Below are 24,027 nucleotides of genomic sequence, written 5' to 3'. Positions count from 1 at the left end.
ATAAATAAGCAAAAAATATTAAATTATTTTGGCTTAACCATGTTCTTTCACAGTTACTTAAATCAAAAGTGGAAACTGGGTCCACAGGAAGTTGGGTAGGGGTTAAGGACTACTTTGACTTTTTTATACCACAAGGAACTCTGCCCATGCTCTGAGGAACCAGCTACAGCATAGGTTACATGTTTAGCCTAGGTGTTCAACAGTATTATTTTCATTTGAATATCTCTGGGTTGCTGTTGCTGTGTGCTTTTCCCTGTATTTTGCTTTGCTTTTTCCCCGCCCCATTTTGAATCCAACCATCCTTTCCCTTTTTTCTCTCTCTCTTTTAAAATACATCTTTTTATAAAGACATTTTTTTGGCTTTGCTTAGTGCAATCTATTTCTCTGAGATATTTCTCTTAATTTCTTCCTCATGTGCTAGACTGCACAGGTACTACCAGGTTGCTTATAAGTGATTGTTCTACTACTACTTTTTCAGTGGGTCAGTCTAGAGGTTCTCAGGAGGTCCTGAGTGGTGGCAGCTGGTACTTTCCAGGGAACCCTTGGGCTAAGGGAGTTTCCCAGCAAAGAAAGGCACCATTTCCTCTTTCTACCATAACACCTCCCGCAAAACACATCCTGTCCCATAGTGTCATCCACTCATGGGTCTACAGCAGGCCCACTCATTGCAAGAGCCTTTAAGACAACTGTGGTGTGGTGGTTAAGAGCTATGATTTGGAGTGGTGGACTCTAATATGGAGAACCAGGTTTGATTCCCCACTCCTCCACATGAGCGGCGGAGGCTAATCTGGTGAACTGGATTCGTTTCCTCGCTCCTGCACATGAAGCCAGCTGGGTGACCTTGCGCTAGTCACACTCTCTCAGCCCCACCTACCTCACAGGGTGTCTGTTGTTGGGAGGGGAAGGTTTGATTCTCCTTTAAGTGATACAGAAAGTCGGCATATAAAAACCAACTCTTCTCCTCAGACATCACACTTACCCCAGAGTTCTATTACTGAGTTACTAATCATCGCACTGGCAAACTTACAGTTCTGCTCCTCAGCTTCCCCAGCTGCTGCTCTATCAGCCCCACCCCCAAGTACTTTGGCTGCCTGTTCCTACGGTCTCTCTCCAAGTACATCTGTTTATTTTAGGATCATTAGTGGCCTGCAGCTCTTGCTAGAACCATAACCAAGACTGGACTATAAGGAATTCCTAATGAAAGCTGCAGTTCTCAGGAAGCCAGCACAGGGAATACAGACAATATAGATCACCCTGAAATGTGTATTAGCTTTGCTCAGAAGGCTACAGCACAGCATGAAACAGCTGAACTCACATCTTTGATCAAGTATTCAACTGTATGCTGATCCTGCATCACCTAATATTTAATGAAGCATACAAAATACAGACTCAAAAGTGTTCCCGGACCAACTTTTACCTGCTTCAGTTGAACAAACGTTAAAGGATAGACACTTTTAACCGGTCCAGATGGTGACAGGTCATTTAGAAGTTCCCTCACTGTGCCCACCTACAATGCAGGAGAAACAAGCTACCATTTGAAAGTAAGCTTAAAGGCACAAAAGCAAAACAACAATTTTAAACCATGCTTGTATAGGCTTAGAGCCCACTCAACATTTCTACTGACAGAAGGGATTTCCATCAGCAGAGCAGACCTCCTCCCTCTCACTGCAGTCTAAAATCCACCCCCCATGTTACTCCTGGGGGGGCATAGGTCAAAGTTGGCAGAAGAAGAGGGGGTGGGAAAATGGCAAAAACTGGCCTCTATTCTATCCACAGAAGTACTCTTCAAGATCAGTCATAGCACCTGAAAAATAGCCCCAACAAATATTATTATCTAAGATGGAGTTTTCCTATTAACGAAAAGATTAAAAACATTTAGCCGTTTTAGCTACTGGTGCTTTCAACATGGTCGTAACTGTCTCAGGTGGATACAACAGGCCAATCATTGGCCTGATACGTGCCATGTTAATATTGTCACTGTGTAATGAGGGAAATTCTGCACACCCAAAAGACAGGGAAAATGTGATTTTTATATGCAAGTGTAGTAGAGATTATACAGAATATTTCTTATGCTTCCCAGATCTTGAAGAGATGCCTCTCTCCAAAAAACAAAATTTCCCAGATGTTACCACCCTTAATGGAATTCTTAATTAGTGCTTCATTGATATGTCACAAAAACCACCATGGAAAGATCTTAAAGAATTTTTTCAGCTTTAGTGACAAGCTACAGATTCCCAACACCATGCACAAAACCCCCACACCGACCAACTCACTGAACAGTTATTCTGCTCTACATCATTTGCAAACTGCTCATAAAGCCAACTGACATTTCTACCTATTGTGAGCAGGACTCCTTATCAAAACAACAACGCACCTGATGCATTCATTTACAAGTCAATATACACTCATTTACCTTCTCTAGTGCAACTTCTCCGTAGGCAAACTTGGGCGTTGATGGAGGGATAGGGCCCTTTGGTAATTCCTTGTACTAAGATAAGACCAACAAAGAGAAGACTTTGAACCTCAAAGAACCATCTTATTCATTTTCACGTGATAGGCATATAAAGGATGACCTGCCTGGAACACACTGCATCATTTTTTTTAGCGTCTTAAAGGGAATTTCTTTTTAATTTCTTACTCCTGTGTGCTTTGAGCACAACTGTGCTGCATGCTGGAGAGTGGGGGAGCTCTTCTGTGGAAGCCTCTAGGAAATGAATGGGAATAGCATAAGAGCTACCATGCTTTCATGCAGCTCCTGTGTATATTAACAGACTGATATGCTTGTGAAAGCCAACATCACACTGGGCTGTGTCCACTGGTTCTACATATCGAAGTAAGTGACTCTTACTCTATGGGGCAAACTAGACATGCTGCGCTTTATAAAACAGGAAACAGCAGCAGTGAGGAGATCCCATTTGAATCTGGGATGCAGCATGAGAAGGGGCAACTTTTACCATCACTTGCCCTTTCGTGGCCACTGATAGCTCTGCAGGAAAAGTACACAGGGATCAGTACAACTACTGTATGTGTTCCTTCACAAGCAATGCTGAGGAAGTGGTCGAGATGAGACCCCAATTTGACTTCCGGTAGGGCTGCTGACTGAAGCACTGTGCCTCCCTGGGAGCTCCCAGAGGGGGACCAAGAAACGTCTAAATCGGGGCATTTATCTGCCCCCCCCCCCGATTCCTAAATAGTGGAACGGGTGTCAGGAATGCTCCTGCTGCCGAAGAAGAGCGGTGTTGACTCCTGAGCTCTCCGAGAGTGCTTTTTTAAGACTCCTGCAGGCTCAGATGCTGTCCCGCTAGGCTTGAGGGGATTTAATCACCGCAGACGTCTCTCTGGATTAAGGCTTCGCTCTCCCCTACCCAATACCATCTATACAACAATATCAAGGAACGAAGGCCTCACCCTCCAAAATCTGATTGAGTGCCAAGAACCTCTTTGTTTTTCTTGAAAAATAAATAAATGAAATTCAAGTAACGAACAGCTACGGAATCCTAGCCTCCCATACTAAAAAGTAATTATACTGGACTTTATAAAAACATCGGACTAATTCGGCAGGAGGCTTATCAAATTTATCGGAGGATAGACAAAACAAAAGAGACTTTGAAATGACGAACTAACCTCCAACAGAAAGCTTGGATATCCAGGAGAGAAGGAGGAAGTCAAAGAAGTCCCTCCTCTGGTAATGGCCACCGCAGTAAAACTTTTCGACTACGTTGCAAAATAGAGGCACCCTACATTTGGCGTGGACAGAGAAAACTGGCTGCAAAGCGACATCGTAGGACCGGAAGTGCGTCTCTCTGTGCAACTGGTAAATTCATCCTACCTGCTTGATCACAGAAAAGAGACGACAGAAGGTCCGCGGCACTTCCTACTTCCTGTTCCAGAAGCCAACCTAGAGCGTCTTTGCTCTTGATATGGTGCCTTGATATTTTAAACTGGATTTTTACTTTAAATTCGAAGCCAAAACTGAAGGAAAAAATGGCGAAACACTGGGAGGCTATACTAGAATTACCATATTCAAGGGCTAAAGGATTGGAAACCTGCCTTCTTATTGAGATTTCTGCCAGATTATATGTCTGTTCCACGGCAACGCTCCGGATCTCTGCAAAGCCCCGCACTAACCAAACCTTCTACAGATACTACAATGGAGAAGCAAGATAAAAATATCCAAGATCTTCTAGCCAAACAAACTGACATTTTTACAAAACAAATGGAACAAATGGCTAAACAGCAAGAAAAGCAAATGAGCCAGCTAACTGAGATGCTAGCTGAAAAACTGGACACTGTAACAAAAGAGGTGAAGGATGTAAAGACTCAAGTCGCTTCATTACAAACTGACATGAAAACAATGGATGCTTCGGTTAAGAAGATGACAGAAGAACATAGAGAAGTGAGGAAAAAAGTGGATACCAATGAAAAACTACTGGAACATCTGCAAACTCAAGAAGAAACCACTAAAGATCAACTGGCTATGATGGACTTGAAAGTCAGAGAAACTAACCTACGCTTGCAAAATCTTCCTGAAGATTGTGGTGACACAAGAGAATCACTGGTGAAAACTTTGGCTGATTTATTCCACATAGAAGAAAAAGAACTGGACCATGCAATTAATAGAATTTACAGGATGCCCTTACCTCCTAAACTGAAAAGAGCAAAGGCGAGAGATGTTATGATATCCTTTTACGATGTCAGAATGAAGGACAAAATAATGCAACAGCATTATGAAAATCTAATAGTTTTGGAAGGCAATGCATTAATACTTCTTAAAGATATATCAAGACATCTGATGTCAAAAAGAAACATCTTTAGACTTTACAACATCTCTGAGGAAAAGTGGAATAAAATACAGGTGGTTGTTACCACAAGGGTTGGCATTTACTTACAAAGATGTGAAATATACTATTACTACAAAGGAAGACGTTGGGAAATTTCTGAGAAAATTCAGGAGAGAACTCACAGTTCTTACACCGGATCAGAAGCAAGATTCAAGTCAAGAAGATGATGATGACATGGCGAAAGGTGCAGTGGGAGGATTATAAATTTAATACAATAATACTCTGACAACATGGCTAAAGTTATCTCGTGGAATGTAAATGGTTTGAATGAAAAAGTGAAAAGAGGACGGATTTTTAAATTTTTGCAAAAACAAAAGTACTCTTTGATATGTTTGCAGGAAACTCACATTTCAAGGAAAGACAAAAAATACTTAAGAGACACTCCTTGGGGCAATCCTTCATTTCTTCATCAAATACAAAGACTAAAGGACTAGTCATCTATGCACATGCCTCATTTGCCCCAGAACTTGTATACAAAGATGAAGAGGGCAGAATACTTATGATCAGAACTAAAATATTAGGCCAAAAAACATTAGTGGTAGGGATCTACGCACCTAATGAGGGGAAAGCACAATTCTACAAGCAGCTTCATGATGTCCTATTACAATATGCTGAAGAGCAAATACTGTTAATGGGTGACTTTAATGGAGTTATTGATTGTGCTATGGACAAAAAATCAGAGGCCAAAGATGATAAGGAAGGCTGCCTTCCTAAGACTTTTTTTCAACTTATTGAGGAATTTAAAAAACAAGACATTTGGAGAACAATGAATACGTCATCGAAAGAACTTACTTTCTATTCCGCTAGACATAATTCACACTCTCGAATTGATATGATATGGGCAAGTAAATCTATATTTGCACAATTGCGTAAGGTACAAGTAATACCTAGAACTTTCTCAGATCATAATCCGGTCTCTTTCAAATGGAATAATAGGCAAGCATTTAGATGGAGGTTAAACGATAGACTTTTAAGAGAGGACAAAACAAGAAAAGAAATACATACTCTCATTAAGGATTATTTTGAGCACAATATGAATGGAGAAACTAGTCTAAATATAATTTGGGATGCTTTTAAGGCTGTGTTAAGAGGATTTATGATTCAGAAGAATATGGCATGGAAGAAAAAACAACTACAACACACAAATGATATGCTCTGGAAATTACAAAATCTAGAACAACTTATTTTAGAAACTAAAGACCAGAGGAAAAATATTTTGTTAAAGATTAAGGTTGTTAAACATCAATTGAACTTGGTGGTCATGGAAGAAATGAACAAAAATATGAAATATGCAAAACAGAGATATTTTGAACATGCAAACCGCCTGGGCAAACTGAGCCAGCCAACTGAGAGATTCTATGCAAAAGAAGATAATTAGTAAAATACAGACTACAAAAGAACCGGTTTATACCACAACTGATGTACAGAAAGAATCTGTATCATTTTATACTAGATTATATCAAAAGGACCTTATATCTGGAAAATAAATGGACAAATACTTGAGCAATGTAAAAATCAGCAAGCTATCCTCCGAACAACATAGAGTTATGGATGCCCCAATTACAACAACAGAAATAGAAGAAGCAATATCTAAACAGAAGACAGACAAAACACCAGGCCCAGTTGGAATTACAGCTTTGTTTTACAGACTGTATAAAGATGATTTAAAGAACCCACTGTTGAAGGTATGTAACACAATATTAGATACGGGACTTTCTCCAGACGTGGTCTCATGCTTATATATCGTTAATACATAAAGTTGGAAAAGATCCGGAAAGAATAACTAATTATAGACCAATATCCCTCTTGAACATGGATTACAAAATATATGCTTCTATCTTATCGAATCGTTTAAAGCAATATATCACAACCCTGATTCATGAGGACCAAGCGGGCTTTGTTCCTGGAAGACAGATAAAAGATAACATGAGGATCTTATTGGATGCAATGGAATATTATGAACAGCATAATCAACACAAAGCGGCTTTTATTTTTTTGGATGCTGAGAAAGCTTTTGATATGGTTTCTTGGGAATATATGAAAAAAGTATTGGAAATAATGAACTTTGGTGTAAGATTCCGGACGGGGATAGATGCCATCTATGACATGCAAAAAGCTAAAATAATAGTAAATGAATCCATATTGGATAATTGTGAAATACAAAAAGGAACTAGACAAGGATGTCCACTTTCACCTTAGCTTTTTATTTTGACTTTAGAAACCTTATGTTGTAAGATACGGGATATAGATGCAATCCACGGACTAAAAGTGAACAAACAAGAATTTAAAATGAGAGCTTTTGCGGACGATTTACTGCTTATTCTGAATGACCCGAATAAATCTATAAACAATCTGTTGGATGTGTTGAAACAATATGGGGAAGTCTCGGGATTCAAGATTAACCAAGACAAGACTCAGATATTATTTAAAAATCTTTCAAAAGAAGAACAAAAAGCCTTTATAGATACTTCTAGATGGGCGAAAACAAAGTAAAGTATTTAGGTGTTTGGATCAGATAAAAATAAAGACTTAATAGTTAATAACTATGTGAAACTGTGGGAATCAGTTAAAAATGATATGATATCGTGGTCCAATAAAAATATTTCTTTTTTGGGTCGTATTTCAGTAACTCAAATGAATATTTTACCAAGACTGTTGTTTTTATTCCAGAATCTACCAATAATTGAGCAAACAAAATATTTTGATGTGTGGAGGAAAGACTTGTTGAACTTCGTATGGCAAGGGAAGAAACCTAGAATTGCCTATAAATATTTAAAAAGGGCAAGAGTCCAGTAGCACCTTAAAGACTAACAAATATTTTTGTTAGTCTTTAAGGTGCTACTGGATTCTTGCCCTTTTTGACTACTGCAAACAGACTAACACGGCTACCCACTGTGAATTATAAATATTTAGTTGATGCCAAAGAAAGAGGAGGATTAGCTCTTCCAAACTTTAAATTATATGCGGAAGCATCAGCTTTGGTATGGCTAAATGACTGGATACAATTAAAGAATACACGGATATTGGACTTAGAAGGTTTTGATAATAGATTTGGGTGGCATGGCTACTTATGGTATGACAAACTAAAAAATCATAAGGCTTTTCAACATCATATGGTAAAATCTTCTTTAATAAAAACTTGGCTAAGATATAAACATCTTTTGGAACCTAGAATGCCTCTATGGATCTCTTCACAAGAAATTTTAACATTACGACCACTGAGACCAGCTCAATTTGTTACTTATCAGGATCTTTTGGTAAGGGAAGATAAGGTATGTGCCCTAAAAGAACACGAAGAACTAAAAGAATATATGACCTGGTTTCAATATCAAATAATCAGTATATTTACAGGATATGAAGATTGGCTTTATTAAAGATAAATCAACTTTGCAACGAATGCTGTTGGAGAATAATGAACATTTAATCTCAAAGATGTACAAGATGTTGTTGACAATATATACAGAACAAGATCAAATAAAACCTACGATGATAACCTGGGCACAGACATTGGGTCATAATATTCCTTTGAATAGATGGGAAAGACTCTGGTAAAAAGATATGAAATCTATACTTTCACAAGCATTAAGATAGAATATTTACAAGATGATCTGTAGATGGTATCTGACACCAAAAAAGTTAGCTAAAATGTATGGAACAATGTCGCCAAAATGCTGGAAATGTCAAGAAGAGGTTGGTTCTTTTCATCACACCTGGTGGCTTTGTGAAAAGGCCAAAAACTTTTGGGATATGATTTATAATGAACTGAGATTGATATTACAACAAAATATCCCTAAAACAGTGGAAATGATGTTATCTACTTGTTATGTTATCTACCTCAGGGCTGCAATATCTCACATCCTGCTCAGATGATTTGCAAATCAGGCAGCCACAGAGCTAAAAAACACCAAGAAGCAGCAGTTGCTTTCAATTCCTGTAGTAACCTGGACGTCAAAACCAATTCAAGACAAACACCCTTTAGAAAGAAAAAAAACTCACCATGCCGATGACTTCCCTGATAGCAAAGTACTTCTCTGTAAGGTCACCTGCTTCACTCAGCGGAGCATCATAATCGTAACTAGTCGGCTGTGCCATGTAAGGCATATTGGCTCCTATATAGAGGGGGGGAATACAAGTGGGGGGAAAACCCTCAATCTTCTCATATACAAATCTTCTCAATCTTCTCATCAGTAGGGAATTTTTAAAATTACACTTCTTCCATTAGGGAACATCAGCTGCATTCCAAATTCATGACGTGGTGCAATCTGTGGTGCATATGTTGCTATACCTGGTCTTCTAACAGTGACCAATGTTCATCTTTTCCCTAACGACAGACCAAATAATGCTCCAAGATGACTGACCTCACTATTCAGAGGCTGGCTTTAAACCTGGAGATATTTCCCTCACCAACCACTGTTATCATTGGCCATGGACTACTGGAAGAAGGATGCCCACATCTTCTTCTGACCATGCCTATCTCTTGTTTCTTATGCTGAATTCCTGAAAGTGAACGTCCACAGGTTAGCTGCTCATCACATGGGAAGGATTTTCTTCCATAATTTTGCCATTTAATGCCATGTAAGTGTCAATGAATATTCACTTCCTCCTCTGTTCGTGGAAAGAAGAACAGTAGCTCAGACTGCTTTCAGGGTTTTTCTTTCCTCCCTTTTTTCAAACGGAAACTATCTTGGCAGTCTCAAAAAAGGAGCTTGATTCAACAATAAGTATTTAAACACACACTTCTTACCATTCCAATAGCCAAAATTGGTCCCTCCTAAGAACATATACCTAAAAAGATACACAAGTCAGCACTCAATAAACAGGCTGCCCCAGAAATTCTCAAGTTCTCATTTAATCAGTAGTGATTTACATACATGTTAACATTAGCTCCATGTGCCAGGATGTCACTAAGGCTTTTAGCTACAAGTGATGTCGATACGATAACATGCTGATGACCCCAATGGTCCAACCAGCCGGTATAGAACTCAGAATTGACCTGGAATGAGAAAAAGAAAGATCTGAGCCAAAATAAACACATCTATAACAATGGCAGCTCAAGAGCAGCCCTTCTGCCCCATACTTTATTATGTAAGAACTGCCTTGCTGGATCATGCCAAAGATTTACTTGATCCAGAAACTCTGCTTCAAAGTGGTTGGACAGATGCTCCTAAGAAGCAGGACATCACACTAAGAGCCATCCCCTGCTTTCCCGCCCCAGGCATCCGGAAATCAGTGGTATGCCACTTCTAAATATGGATGCTATGAGCTCTTCCCACTTGCAAATGGGATGAGGGTGATTTTACCTACTATAGCCCCCCAACTCCGATGTCATGATGTCTTTAAAGAATGACAGTCACCTGCGCCCCAGTAGAGGCTTTGCAGGGTGGTCACAGTGGGTTGCTAGTGAAAGGGACAGGGTTGAAAAGATCCACAACTGTGAATGGAAAGCTCAAAGGAGCCAACCAATAGTTTTTCAACAATTATGGCTAATAACTGAAAAATCTGCCCTGCATGAATTTGTCTAATCTTTTTGTCTTCTCTGTTAGAGATTGTCATATCAACCTATGAAACTGTATTATGTGAAGGTTTAATAAGAATGTCTGCATACAGATGGACAAGCTTTGCCATTCCTTGTATATGGGTATGCATATAAAGGTGGAATGGGTAGTGCACAGTATATGCTTTCCATTAGTCTTAATTAATTGTTAACACCTTAATCGAAGAAATGGATGCCAAAATCTGTTAAACCTCCAGAACAACGTTGTATTGGCATTTCCTGAGCCTGAATGCCAATTCCGTCAGTTTCCTTAGGAAACGACCTTTGGCTTCAAGGCACTAGTAATCACCTCTATCCCTTGCCACTCTATGGAACCAGCTGTACATATTTCTGTGGCACATTTTGTGATCTATGAGTCATCTTCCCTTGTGGCAGAGAGTTGAACTCTGATGTTATTAGCTGAAAAGGACAAGGTTTTATTATCAGGGGGGAAAACCCTCTTCTCAATGTTGCATCTTTATCCTTTTCCACAAGTGATTTCTCCCCTTCTCTGAAACAAGGCTGGCATACTTTAGCACTGCTCATGTCAGACACAGTTTCCAGTATTTGGACAGACAAGGGTGCTCATGGGTTTCTGGACTGAAGATGCTCAAGAAGGGGTTCTTAACCAGCTTAATTACCATTGCCTTAATTACCACTAAATGTTTAAGCTAGCTTTACAAAGCCTTCCTACTCTTCCCCACCTCCACCAACTTTCCCCACCCACGTGGGGAAATTCCCTCTTTTCACCATCCTTGCTCCTTTGTAATTTCTTGCCTGAGGCCTCTGAAACAGCAATGAGTCACAAGTGACAGGCCTGTACTTCTGACATACCAGCTGTGCCTTCTGATAGACAAACCTTCAAGCCTAAACCTAGACCAGAAAAAACTGCTCCTCAAACACTTTATTACTGCCACCTTAGCATTAATATGTAACTCTACCAGCAGTAGCGGATCAAAACAGGAAAGGAGTCTCATACCAACGGTCCTTTCGGCTCACTGTGTCTCTGGCTTAAAAATGCTGCTGTGACATTGCCACCTGCAATTGACAAACCAAACAGTCATGTTTGATACCTATGCTGCCTTCTCTCTGCTGCAAAAGCACCCCTCTTAAGGAGGATTTCCATACTGCACACACAAAAATCGCCCCTCCTTTTAAACATACTAATTGTTTATGCAAGACTGCATGATCTCAAGAAATAGGCATCTGACATTTCATATACTTTGTAGCTTTTTTTAATTATGGAGGAGAGGCATTCGTGTATAACAACACACCTAAGGAACAGCCCAAGATAAAACTAACAGGAAACCTGAAGTAGGAATAATGAGAGAAAGGCCCAAATATAACTACCTACAGTAAATTAAAGAGGAAGAGGAAAGGGGGTGGAGACATATGGCATCTTGAAAAGGTAAAACAGTGGAGCGCCGTCAAATTGCAGCCGACTTATGGTGATCCCATAGGGTTTTAAAGGCAAGAGATGTTCAGAGGTGGTTTGACATTGCCTGCCCCTGCGTGGGCTGAGAGAGTTCTGAGAGAACTGTGACTGGCCCAAGGTCACCCAGCGGAGGACTCATGTGGAGGAGTGGGGAATCAAACTCGGTTCTACAGATTACAGGCCACTGCTCTTAACCACTACACCATGCTGGCTCTCAAACAGTGGAGAGTGGCTTCAAACGAGGCTTTGTGCTGAATTCTGAAGAAGCACACACATAGCTGTGCCATTTGGTTTGATTTGAACCTGCAAGGGATCTGAACCATCCTCCCAATTTTTTTAAACTGATGACCTCCATGCCAAGAAACTAGTCTCACAATGAAATAGAATTCTCTGTGCATGAAAGGTCTTGGAGTCTGTCAGTACAATGGAAAAGTATTGTAACGTTATCACTTAACTCTGCAGACTACATTGTTGGAAAAACATTTTCAACATTACTCGGTAGAAATCAAAATGATAGAGCTAGCACAAACTTGTCAAACATGCATCATCTTGCATGGTGAGTATATGGGAAAGGGAAATTTTTACCAAAAAACCCAACTTTTTTCTATTCCTCAATATTATGATGCTGTTACAAAGGCAGAAGCTCCTGTTGAACAGAAGTTTAGAACTGACTGGAAAGATTTAAGCTACACAGGATGTGTGGGAGCTTATCTTTATTTAACACATCAAATATTCTACACCCACTCATTTAAGGTGAAATTATTCCAAAGTGATGTGTAGGTGGTATAAGACATTAGGATTGCTTATCTCACTGATCTCTTGAAAAAGAAAAAAGACATTAGGCTAAGATAGGTGTATTCTGCTGGGGCATATGATGAATTTCTAAGTGTCACTGGTGCACACAGCCTAAACATTTGTGAAGACTGCAAAGAAAAATGGCTGGTTTCTTCCTGTTTACTCTGAAGAAATTGTTAAAGCTCAACATGTTACTTCCTGATATTAGGGAATGGGCAATTAGCTTTATTACAAATATCCAGGGTTGTATCTTCCAACATTTTATGAACTGCCCAGTCCTCTGAATATGTTGTTGGCCATAAGTCCCGCTGTATTCAGTGGGGCATACTTCTAAGAAAGTGAGCTCAGGATTTCAGCCCAAGCCTGCCACTAACCGGGTCCAAAATCCACAGTCGCATAAAGGCCTTGAAGAGCCCCACAGCGCAAGAAGCTCCTGCCCGCGCCATCCGTTGTGAACAGCACTACTTCATCCCCCAGGTGGCGCCGGAACAGATTCTGCAGGCAGCGGAGGTAATCGAAATCACAAGCGAAGTAACTGCCGTATTCATTTTCAACCTAAAGAATTTTAAGAACGCAAAATTAAATGACAAAAAAAAAAAAAAGACAACCGATAAGCCACATGAAACCTAAACAGGCTGGAAGAGTTTGATAATCTGTTGAAAGGACACCCTGAAAAACCCTCTCATGTTAACTCCAAAGAGACCCCAAATAACAGTTTATCTACTACACGAAATCTCTCCTGCCAAGATTCCTGAGAAGTCGTGTGTCCCCCCTCACCGCATGTAACAGAGCTTAAGAAATGGTCATATCAGAATTTCCCAAGGCTTGCCGACTTCATACTTTCCAGTAATCAGAGTGCTTTCGACTATGCGGGCCCAAAATGTTAGCTTTCTAGGCTGCCTGGAAGTAGATGAACTATTGTAAAGAACTATACAAATTTCCCTCTTCTAATTATCAGTGTGTCTTGGTCTACTTGCACACTAATGCCAGGGCTCTAGCATAGATGGAGGGAGAATTACAGACCCACAATTTCTGACCAGGAGCTACTGCAAATACCAGGCACAGCAGTTGGACAGGTGTTGCACAGCCATTGACAGGGGTCACCAATTGACAGGTGCCGCATAGGGTTAACATGGTACCCTGGATTTCAGATACACATAGGTTTTTGGCAATTGGGTTCCTGGACAAGCAGCAGGAGTGTCATTCATCGCTTCAGTTTGTAAACAATCAGCCCACACAGCCTGGATTTAAGTTGATATCGGTGGTTTATATGAGGGGTCCCTAATCTTTTTGAGCCTGCAGGCGCTTTTCGAATTCTGACACAGCGTGGTGGGCACAGCCACAAAATGGCTGCCATAAAATGGCTGACATGGGAGGTGGCGCCAACTACAAAACGGTTGCCCCAACTTTCTTCAGTCACACAATGAAGATCCTTGTGCTGTGGTGGCAGCTGCTGCCAAAGCAACGTTTTTAGAAATCTGCACAGCCTACCAAAAGGCTTGCTGGGCAAAAGCCCCTCCTGGCCCTGCTCACTTTCTAAAAGCTCTTAGGAGGCACCAGAAAAGGTGTCAGCAGGCACCATGGGGCGCACAGGCACAACATTGGGGACCCCGGTTTATATGGTTAACAGGCTTTTGAATTGCAAAAGTCACAATAACAGCACACAGAATTCTTTCCATTTTCATGCTTGAAAAGAAAAGGTTTATGTAGATGTAATTTTACCTGCACCATAATAATTGGACCTCCATTGTGATAAAGATGATGTTTAATCTTTGGCAGCAAGACTCCCATCCATCTCTCTACAGCTGCCAAGTAATCTGGGGAAATGGCAAGACAGAATATATATAGAAATAAAGTACTTTTGCTTTTTTTTTTACAAGATTGTATTGACAGTAGTAAAAATGATTACATGTATGCAAAGGACCAAGAAGGCTGGAAAAAGACTGTAGACCTTCCTTGCAGAGAAGATGCTCTCAACTTGTTATATCGCAGTCACTCTTTTCTAGCTCTGCTACCTTTTCCAAGATGAGGCAGGCAGAGTAATTAACACAGCAAAGGTGCAAGGAAAGACTCTGTCTTCATGCTGCCCCCTGCAGGGTTTTCTCTTCTTTGTACACCAAACATTGCCTATTCCAACACACAGCACTAACCAAAAGCCAAAACGTTGCCGCTTCATTAAAGAATTGACACAGATTGACACAGAGTGTGTAACGACGCTTTGTCGTTTTAAAAACTTTCCTAACATTTTGCAACACTGATTTTGCCTTTATGACTCTTGCAGCATACTGAGATGTTCCAGCAGTGTTCCCGCTGCAACCTCATCAATGCTTTCTTGAGTCACTGAATCCAATTCAAACCCACATTGGCATGTACAGGGTTAGGATTTTTCTGCCCCCATGGTCAGCTGTACACTTCCACTGATTCTCATCTGCCATTTTATTGTCCACCCACCCAGCCTTCATAGAAACCTTTCAGAACTCTTTGCTATCAGCTTGGATTTTCACTATCCTGAATAATCTGACATCATCCACAAACTCATCTACCTTAGTGCTCATCCTTTCACATGATCTGAGAATTAGTCCTTTTCCATGCAGTGACACTTTCCTGCGGTGTTTCTGCGGCTGCCAATGCCATGGAGCTGCAACAAATGTACACATGGCAGGTTTCCCCATATTTTCTTTATGAAAGCCATTCACCCGCCCCCCGTGGCTTTTAAAAAATTAGTACTTCATATAACAAAATATTTGTATGACAGTATATGGCTGTCAATAACTATTTCTTTAAAGCTCCAGTATGGCATGGGGGGGCCCAGGCTAGCCTGATCTCGTCAGATCTCATAAGCTAAGCAGGGTCAGCCCTGGTTAGTATTTGGATGGGAGACCACCAAGGAAGTCCAGGGTTGCTGTGCAGAAGAAAGCACTGGCAAACCACCTCTGTTAGTCTCTTGCCATGAAAACCCCAAAAGGGGTAGCCATAAGTCGGCTGCAACTTGTCGGCACTTTACACACACATGGCATGGGGGGGCGGGGGGGCTACTGCAGAGACAGCGGGAAGGAAATTGGCATCAATGAGGGCAAGACCAGGAAAATCCAGACTTTCCTGCCTACGTGGGCATTTGGGCCCATGTATGAGAGATGCATTACATTAATCTCCATTTGATTATTTAAAGCAGTTGTTCCCAGCCTTTTTTTGACCAAGGGACCACTAGGACTTTTTTTTTTCAGTGCAGGGACCCCAAGGTTCAAAATAAAAATTCCGAGAATTTGAAAATAAACTTTAATCACAACTGTTAGTTAAACATTAAACTTAGAATAATATTTGAATATATATTTTTATAATAGAGAACTTTTAATTGAAAATATTAATTTATTATGGGTTTATAACTTTGTTTCGCGGACCTTAATTTAGTTCTCGCGGACCCCTGGGGGTCCACGGACCCCCGGTTAGGAACCAGTAATTTAAAGCAATGTATAGCTGGCTCTTCTCAGGAGATAACTTATAAAGTTGCTAAATTTTGCCTGCAGGCATGTGGGATACAAAAGCGGTTGGCTTAGTTTTAGCAACTCTGCCTGGTTGATGGGGGATGGCTGTATTCTTCTCCGTTTCCCTCTCAATTTATGTTTACTGTCTCATATTTGCCACATTATATATGTTTACTTTTATTTTTACCATTTGTTAATTTTGCTGAGCTGATGTTGTATCGAAATAAATTTTGATAATAAAGCAATGCATTAACCACTGTATCACAGCACTGCTCAGTAACTGAATACTCCCTCAAAACATCCCCTCCATCTCTAAGGGAGATACAGAGGTTTATTTATTTGTTCGAGGTTCAAAGCAAAGCCCTGTATTTTCCCAGCCAATGAAGTCAATGTGTTAAGTAGATTTTTAATTTAAAAATAACCTTGATAGTTCTATGGTTAAACAAAACGCTACACATAACGCACTGACATACCCCAAAGAAATCAGTCCTACATAAGCATACCAGTCATTCCTATTCTGCATAAGTTGACTTTAAGAAAAAAGGTTAAAATTCAAAGCTTCTTATCCAGAGTTTAGCCAAAAAAAGGGGAGAGCAGATTTCATTCAATTCCAAATCTGAGAGATTCAGAGATTATGAAGTGTGGCCAGTTTACATGATGCTATTAGATAGCCCAGCACATTACTTTACTTAACCTGCTGATTCATGCCCTCTCTATAGATATGATATGATGCTGCTCTGAGCAATGCAGTTTTATAAAGGGATTTTTCCCCCTGGGCTGCGAATCAAAGTGTGTAGCCTTGTTCTTTGTGTGGAGGAGCTACTTTGGCAGAAAATCAACTTTCCATAACTCTCTAACAACACAGCTCTTCATTTTGACCTGCTTCCTCAAGACTGAAAAAAAAGGAGGAGTAAGTTTGTCAGGAAACCCAAAAAAGAAGTAAGATGCAGTCAAACCTACATGAGCTGCACAGCACACATGATGAATACTACACTCCATCTCACCTGGATCAGACGATCTTAGGACGATAGATTCTTTCTCTAATAACCAGGCAGGCAGACCTCCCTAGGAATGAAAAAGAAAACTATATGAAAATATTTCCTTTGGGAAATATATGTCTGAATTCCTCCTGAGTAAGCAGTTGCAGCCACAGCATTATACACACACACAAACTAATGGTTTGATTCTGTGAGCCACTGAACTGACATAGCAGTGTACAGAACAGAGGCCTCGAGTGCATCCCTCTGCTTCATGGTGATTATTAATTCCCTCTGGGGAAAGAATGGCTTTTGAGAATCCCACTTTTGAGTGTGAGGGGGCCTTTCAGTAGACCAATATTTGTTGATCCACTAACAGAAACGGGGGAGGCTGACAAAGAAACTTATTGTTTGCTTCATTTATTTCCCACTTTTCTCCACAATCGGGACCCAAATTAGCTCACAGCATTCTCCCCTTCTCCCATTTTATCCTCACAACAACCCTGTGAGGCATATTAGGCTGAGAAGGTACGCCTAGCCCAATTTCACCCAGCAAGCTTCCACCGCAGAGTGGGAATTTGAACTGGGTCTCACAGATCCTAGTCTAACACACCCAACCATTTTATCATGCTGGCTGTGCAATCAATCAATCAATCAATCAATCAATCAATAAAACAGTCATTCAAACCAGGAACTCAGTCAATGCTTACCATGTCCCATTCTCCGCATATATAAGGCCCTGCTCTCAATATGACCAACAAGCCAATCTCCTCAGCGAGCTGCAGGAACTGTTCAAGATCTCGGTCACCAGAGAAGTTGTAAATTCCTGGTTCTGGTTCATGGAAGTTCCATGGCACGTACCTGTAAATAATAATGATGATGATGATAAAAAGCCACACACATCATTTATTACGTCTCTTAGTCAAGAACTGCAACATTCATCATCCCCAATATCGTTATGCTAGAAATAATTGTACTTATTGACAAAACGAACTTATGTCTGTGAAGCAGAGATTCTTTTCTCCCTTTGCAAATGGGCTTGCGCATGGGATCAGCTATTTTCCTTCAGAGAAGCAGCCTGCAAAAAGGTTAGGAGAGGAAGCAAGACTGATTTGGAGAACATTTCACAAGTATGGAAATCAGTCGCACCCTGTTCATTATGCACAGAACTTGAGCATTGTTTTGCACATGCAGGCATAGAACATCATGTGGTGTTTCCCCCTCCCCCTTCCTGTGGCCTTTTGGACCCAAGCTAAGGTTTTGCTTCATAGCCATGAAAACCTGAGCTTCTTCCTTTTAAAATCAAAAGAGACATTAAGACCCATCTCCTCACAGGCACTCATCAGATCTGTGGCCATAAAACAAAGTGTTAAACAGGGGCAAGATACTCAACAGAATAGCACAGAAGAGCATTTCAGTAATTTTTCTAGAGAAACTGGTTCTGTTACCCCTAAGGAAGAGTCTCTTAGTGAATTCCCCTGAATAATCTAGTTCCCCCGGACCTCCGACATTTCTTCTTCTCTTCATTTCCCACAATTAAAAGATGAGGAACTGTCTGTAGCTGAAGCTTCAAACTCACCAAGCTAACTCGTTACCATTCTGCAACAAGGGGTGCAGAGAAGGGGGGCTTCTACACAACATTTCAAGTGAAATCCTAAACAGAGTTACACCCTTCTAAGCCCGTTGACTTTAGTGGAGTCTTTTCATACACTAAAGGTCAGGTGAGTGAACACACACAGTGTGTGAATAAGCGGTCACACACAGGCTCTGTACATGCAACTGGAAAGTCTGGACAAAACAGGGTGCTTCCTCCTGTACTGAATTCATGAGCACACAAGGCAGGACTAGCCACTACACTCTCATCCCTTCCCCTAGGCCCATTCATTCATCCTGCATTTGATATGTGAAAAGGGACAAAAGAATCACATCCAATCACATCTTATGTCATGATGCACACACAGGCTGTAAGCCAATATACAGTGTTCTAATGCATAGCCCCCTCTCCCTTGCTTTTACTGACAGAACAAAGCCTTGGGATGCTGTGGTTGCCTAGCAACAGCTACTGAGGAAATCCGTTGCTTAAAGCTACAGGCACTCTTTTTATCATTTTCAGGGTTTTTAAACCCCCCAATGTATTTTTTTTTTTAGATTTCACATTTTACTGCAAACCTGGGTCCCCTTTTCAGGTTTGTAGAGAAATGGATTTAAATATCCAATTTGGTTGACTTGGCTATTAGCATACAGATGATATATGCAGAATGCACGTTTCTAGCCTTCAAAACTGCAAAAATAGACTTGAGAGTGGGCAATAATTTTTTTTAAAAGCCACGACCATAATTGAGCAGGGTCTCTAAGGGTCACGTAGCAGGGCTTCAATCCCCCACCAAGCTTTTTTGACTCTTCCCATCACTAGTAGACTATCCAAAATGATCAAGTGTACACAGTTCTTTTTTCAAAGGTACAATGTGAATAGAAGTTACAGAATTAAATTTTTATTGGCTACCGTGCATAGTCTGCACTACCCTGGAGAAATATTATTTTTTAAAAGGATAGCCATAAAGGAAGCTACTCAGTTCAGTTTAGCTATCACTTGCCACAGCATCACTCAATCCCAAATTCAGCACACATGTACTCTTCTTGAGCAACACTATGTTCTGGAACATCAAACACTCACAATACCCAATTTACAGCATGTGTTGTTTCAGCCTTCTCATTATAAGAAGAAAAAATGATCATCTCCAGGCACTTTGTTTCCACAGTTGAAGCACCACACCTGTACTGTTATCCAAGCTGTTCATCGCCTGTAGCAGCAGCCACCACCAAGAACCACAATAGAAAGTCACAGTGCAGCTTCAAATGGGTCTCACTGTCTGTTACGATGGGTTTGAGACTCTCTGTTGCTACCTACGTTTGAATCGCATCAAGCCCAGCCATTTTCATCTTCAAGAGGCGGTCCTTCCAGTAGTACTGGGGCACACGGGAATAATGGATGCTGCCCGAGATGTAGCGGAACGGTTTCCCATCCTTGAGGAAGCGGTCGTTGGCATAATCGATCCCAAAGCTTCTCTGGGAAGCAACCTGTAAAGAAATGTTACTTGGATGGATGCTTTTAATTTCTAAAAAGTTAGATGAGTCCTGCCTAGAAAGGGCCAAGGAAAGTAGGTATGCGTCCCTTGCCCCACCCCTGGTTTACATATTCCTGCCTCCGCTCTATGACTGATTTAATTTGTATCTCCTTCATCCTCCAAGAACTTCAGGAAAGCACGTCTAAACTTACCTTTACATAATACGTGGGAGGACATCCTATTAGATTTCCCCTAATATCTTCAGCAGCCTCTTAAATTTAAATCAAAACAATTATTCTTGGCATTAAGTAGGATGCTAAAATAGAATTATTTCATTTTACTATCACTATTGAGAGAAAAAGGGAGAGTGGTCCAATGTCAGACAGAAAGATTTATGGCTGAAGAGGAATTTTATACAACCCATGAGGCATTACACCACACTAAATCTCAATAAGAATTATCATAAAAGCCGCAGATAAGAATTGGTTTAATCAGGCCTTCAGTTGCTATTTTCCAGCAGCCATGCTCAGAGCCAAAACTTGTCCATTCCAATATGGTGGAATTTTTTAATAGGCTATTATGTACCAGGTGATGCTACTTACTTCCATGCCATAAAAAGCTTCAAAAGCCCATTTACACTCATTAGGCTTCTATTAAATGGACATCCATCCCCCGCAGGCCTGTTGGCCACCTTATTGATTCTTATTTATGGGCTGGTGGATAAGGCTGGCTTGAGACCCAGTTGCTTGCCTCTGGGTAAAAATGCCAACACTTACCTGCAGAATCAGCCATATTTAACTTCCAAAACGAAATAAAAAAAAGATGAGTTTCTCTACTGCAATACATGTATTCGCATGGAAAACAAAACACAGTCAGCAAGAACACCCAGTATAAAAGAAAATATCATTACAAGAGTCATTTGCAAATTATGGTTTTAATGGCCAAAGGAAAAAACACCAGATACATGGACACTGCTACTACAAAGTGCTTATGCCTCCTTTGATGACATTTTACAGATACAAGTTCTGTAAAACGATGCGAGGGTTTCAGTTATTCCAACAGCCGCACTGAGTTCGGTTTCAACAGAAAATATAAATTGAACAATGCATTCAGAAGAAAATAAACGAGACTCTTCAATGCTCAGGGCAAAATCAATTTAAACTATATCAGGATCCCTTATATTACTACAGTTTACAGATAAAACATGTCATTTTCCATACGTAAAAGCCAAAAAAAGAAAAACAACCAACCAAACAGTAGTACATCAGTAGTAGAAACATTGTACCCAGCTCTCATTTCTTATTGTGCTAGTTTTCCAAATTAGGGTTCTTTGTGCTTCCCTACCTACTATTTAAATTCCATTCCACCACATCATTCTTTGCTGTTCCTAGACCAGGCCTTGCCTCTGAATTCTGTAGCCTTCCTGAAAACAAGCTGGAGGGGCTTCTATAACCTTTGGTAGCTTTTCTCCTTCAGTGGCTAGTTTTCTTTAGGGATTTGGAAAGGAAGGAACACAGGAGAGACATGATAAGCAAAGATGGAAGAAAGGAGAGCTGGTTGTTTTATCATCCCCTCCAGCCTGGCTTACATAGGCTCCTTTTCACTCCGTGAGTGTAGTACACAAACAGGCTCTCAGTGGCAAGAGCATATCTCAATTCATTTACCTGCAAATGCAGCAGCAGGTCCTCTGCACAGGACCATGCACCAGGATTCTGCACACTCATCCGTGGGGAAAAAAATTGGTATGGGGCAGGAGAAGAAGCAATCTCTTTAGGATGAAAGCCCCTCATGGAAGAAAAAAGACTGTCGAAGGCTTTCACGGTCAGAGTTCATTGGTTCTTGTAGGTTATCCGGGCTGTGTAACCGTGGTCTTGGTATTTTCTTTCCTGATGTTTCGCCAGCAGCTGTGGCAGGCATCTTCAGAGGAGTAACACTGAAGGACAGTGTCTCTCAGTGTCAAGTGTGTACGAAGAGTTATATATAGTCAGAAAGGGGTTGGATTTGAGCTGAAGCTGAATCATTGTCCTGCAAAAAGTATCAAAGGTAATGTGCTAATCATTGTCCTGTAAGTATCAAGATAATGGGCTAATGAGGGTGTGGTATGTTAACATGGAACCATCGTATCCTGAAGTGATCAGTTAATGTGTGAAATCCAAAGCTAATCTGCATGGCTATTGTGGACCAGGAAGCCAAGCCTTATTCATTCTTAAACTCTCTTCTTTTCTGTTAAAGTTGTGCTATCGTAGCATCTGTTGTATTTTCTTGGTGGGTTTAATCACTGTTTGTAGGTTATGTTTTTTCAAAAGTTTCTTTCAAAAGTGTTTAAACCCACCAAGAAAATACAACAGATGCTACGATCAGCAAAAGACAAAAGAGACCCCCTCACCTCTGCAGGAGTATATCGTATACCTTGCAGCTATGGACAAGTTTACATCGGGACAACAAAACGCAGCATACTAACAAGGATAAAAGAACATGAAAGATACTGCAGACTTGGCCAACCTGAGAAATCAGCAGTGGCTGAACATGGACTGACCCAAACAGGACACAGGGTCTTATTCCAAGACACTGAAAGACTGGACAATTCTACCAACTATTTTGTCAGATTGCACAGAGAAGCCATTGAAATTCATAAACATCAGCACAACTTTAACAGAAAAGAAGAAAGATTAAGAATGAATAAGGCTTGGCTTCCTGTCCTGAAAACCTCCAGACTAACAAAGACTACAGTCCACAATAGCCATGCAGATTAGCTTTGGATTTCACACATTAACAGATCACTTCAGGATACGATGGTTCCATATTAACATACCACACCCTCATTAGCACATTATCTTGATACTTACAGAACAATGATTAGCACATTACCTTTGATACTTTTTGCAGGACAATGATTCAGCTCAAATCCAACCCCTTTCTGACTATATATAACTCTTCCTACACACTTGACACTGAGAGACACTGTCCTTCAGTGTTACTCCTCTGAAGATGCCTGCCACAGCTGCTGGCGAAACGTCAAGAAAATACCAAGACCACAGTTACACAGCCCGGATAACCTACAAGAACCAAGAAAAAAGACTGTTTGTCACTGATGAAGAGTTACATTTTACATACAATGCATCTTTTTTTTTTAAAAAACCTTAAAATAGGATTTTTAGGTGCCTTTTGAAGTTTGCTTTCCCTATTCTGGTGGTTTTGCAAATTCGCACCACCCTATTTCTTCCTGCCAATATGGGGACTACTCCTGTAGCCAAAAGGAATGAAAAGCCTCAATTAATGATTGATGACATTCTTAAAATTGCTAAAGATAGACAAGAAGCAAAAGTAAAAGGTGTCAGAAACAATCAAAAATCTAAATGCAGGGTAGTCTAAAGTCTAAATGCCACTTAGAGACAGAGGGCTATTATAATAACCTGCATAAAGGAAGAACAAGAGATCGATTCCACAAGATCCAAGAAATCAAAGGGAAATTAAAGCACGGTTAGGCATGCTGAAAGATCAACATGGAAATACATTAACTGAACAGGACAAAATTAAGAAAAGGTGGGAACAATACACTGAACAACTATAAAGAAGCAATGAAAGGATGATAGGTTCCTTCCAAGAAGAATCTTTTGAAGAAGAACCTACAGTTTTAGAAAGTGGTGAAAGTTGCACTGAGAGCAATTGGGAGGGGGGAAAAATCACCAATAGATGTGATATCAATAGAGCAAACCCACAGAAACTGAGTCATCAAAAGCTTAGCTGCTGCCAACAAATATGGAGAAAAAAATAATGGCCCACAGACTGGAAATGGTCAATTTACATTCCAATTCCAAAAAAAGGAGATGTGAAAGACTGCAGCAGCTGGTCCACCATCGCATTAAATCCTCAAGCGACTGAAGTGATGCTCAAAATTT

General features: G+C 40.5%; 1 protein-coding gene across 1 annotated transcript in view; it reads right to left on the bottom strand.

Annotated features, from left to right (window-relative positions):
* Positions 1–20,920, bottom strand: part of GLB1 (galactosidase beta 1) — a 36,129-nt gene extending 15,209 nt beyond the window's left edge. Inside the window, exons 1-12 of the mRNA XM_056857057.1 lie at positions 20,905–20,920; positions 19,972–20,179; positions 17,774–17,924; positions 17,091–17,151; positions 14,327–14,421; positions 12,979–13,159; positions 11,354–11,412; positions 9,713–9,834; positions 9,586–9,626; positions 8,838–8,950; positions 2,414–2,488; positions 1,418–1,507 (exon numbers count right to left, since the gene is read on the bottom strand). Of these exons, the coding sequence (XP_056713035.1) occupies positions 1,418–1,507; positions 2,414–2,488; positions 8,838–8,950; positions 9,586–9,626; positions 9,713–9,834; positions 11,354–11,412; positions 12,979–13,159; positions 14,327–14,421; positions 17,091–17,151; positions 17,774–17,924; positions 19,972–20,179; positions 20,905–20,920 (1,212 nt within the window). The remainder of the gene's footprint in view (positions 1–1,417; positions 1,508–2,413; positions 2,489–8,837; positions 8,951–9,585; positions 9,627–9,712; positions 9,835–11,353; positions 11,413–12,978; positions 13,160–14,326; positions 14,422–17,090; positions 17,152–17,773; positions 17,925–19,971; positions 20,180–20,904) is intronic.
* Positions 20,921–24,027: the final 3,107 nt, after the last annotated feature.

The sequence above is a fragment of the Euleptes europaea genome, chromosome 11 (assembly GCF_029931775.1).
Source record: "Euleptes europaea isolate rEulEur1 chromosome 11, rEulEur1.hap1, whole genome shotgun sequence".
In the NCBI taxonomy this organism is placed as follows: domain Eukaryota; kingdom Metazoa; phylum Chordata; class Lepidosauria; order Squamata; family Sphaerodactylidae; genus Euleptes; species Euleptes europaea.
Note: the sequence above shows the minus strand (reverse complement) of the source record. Positions and strands in the feature narration are given on the sequence as shown.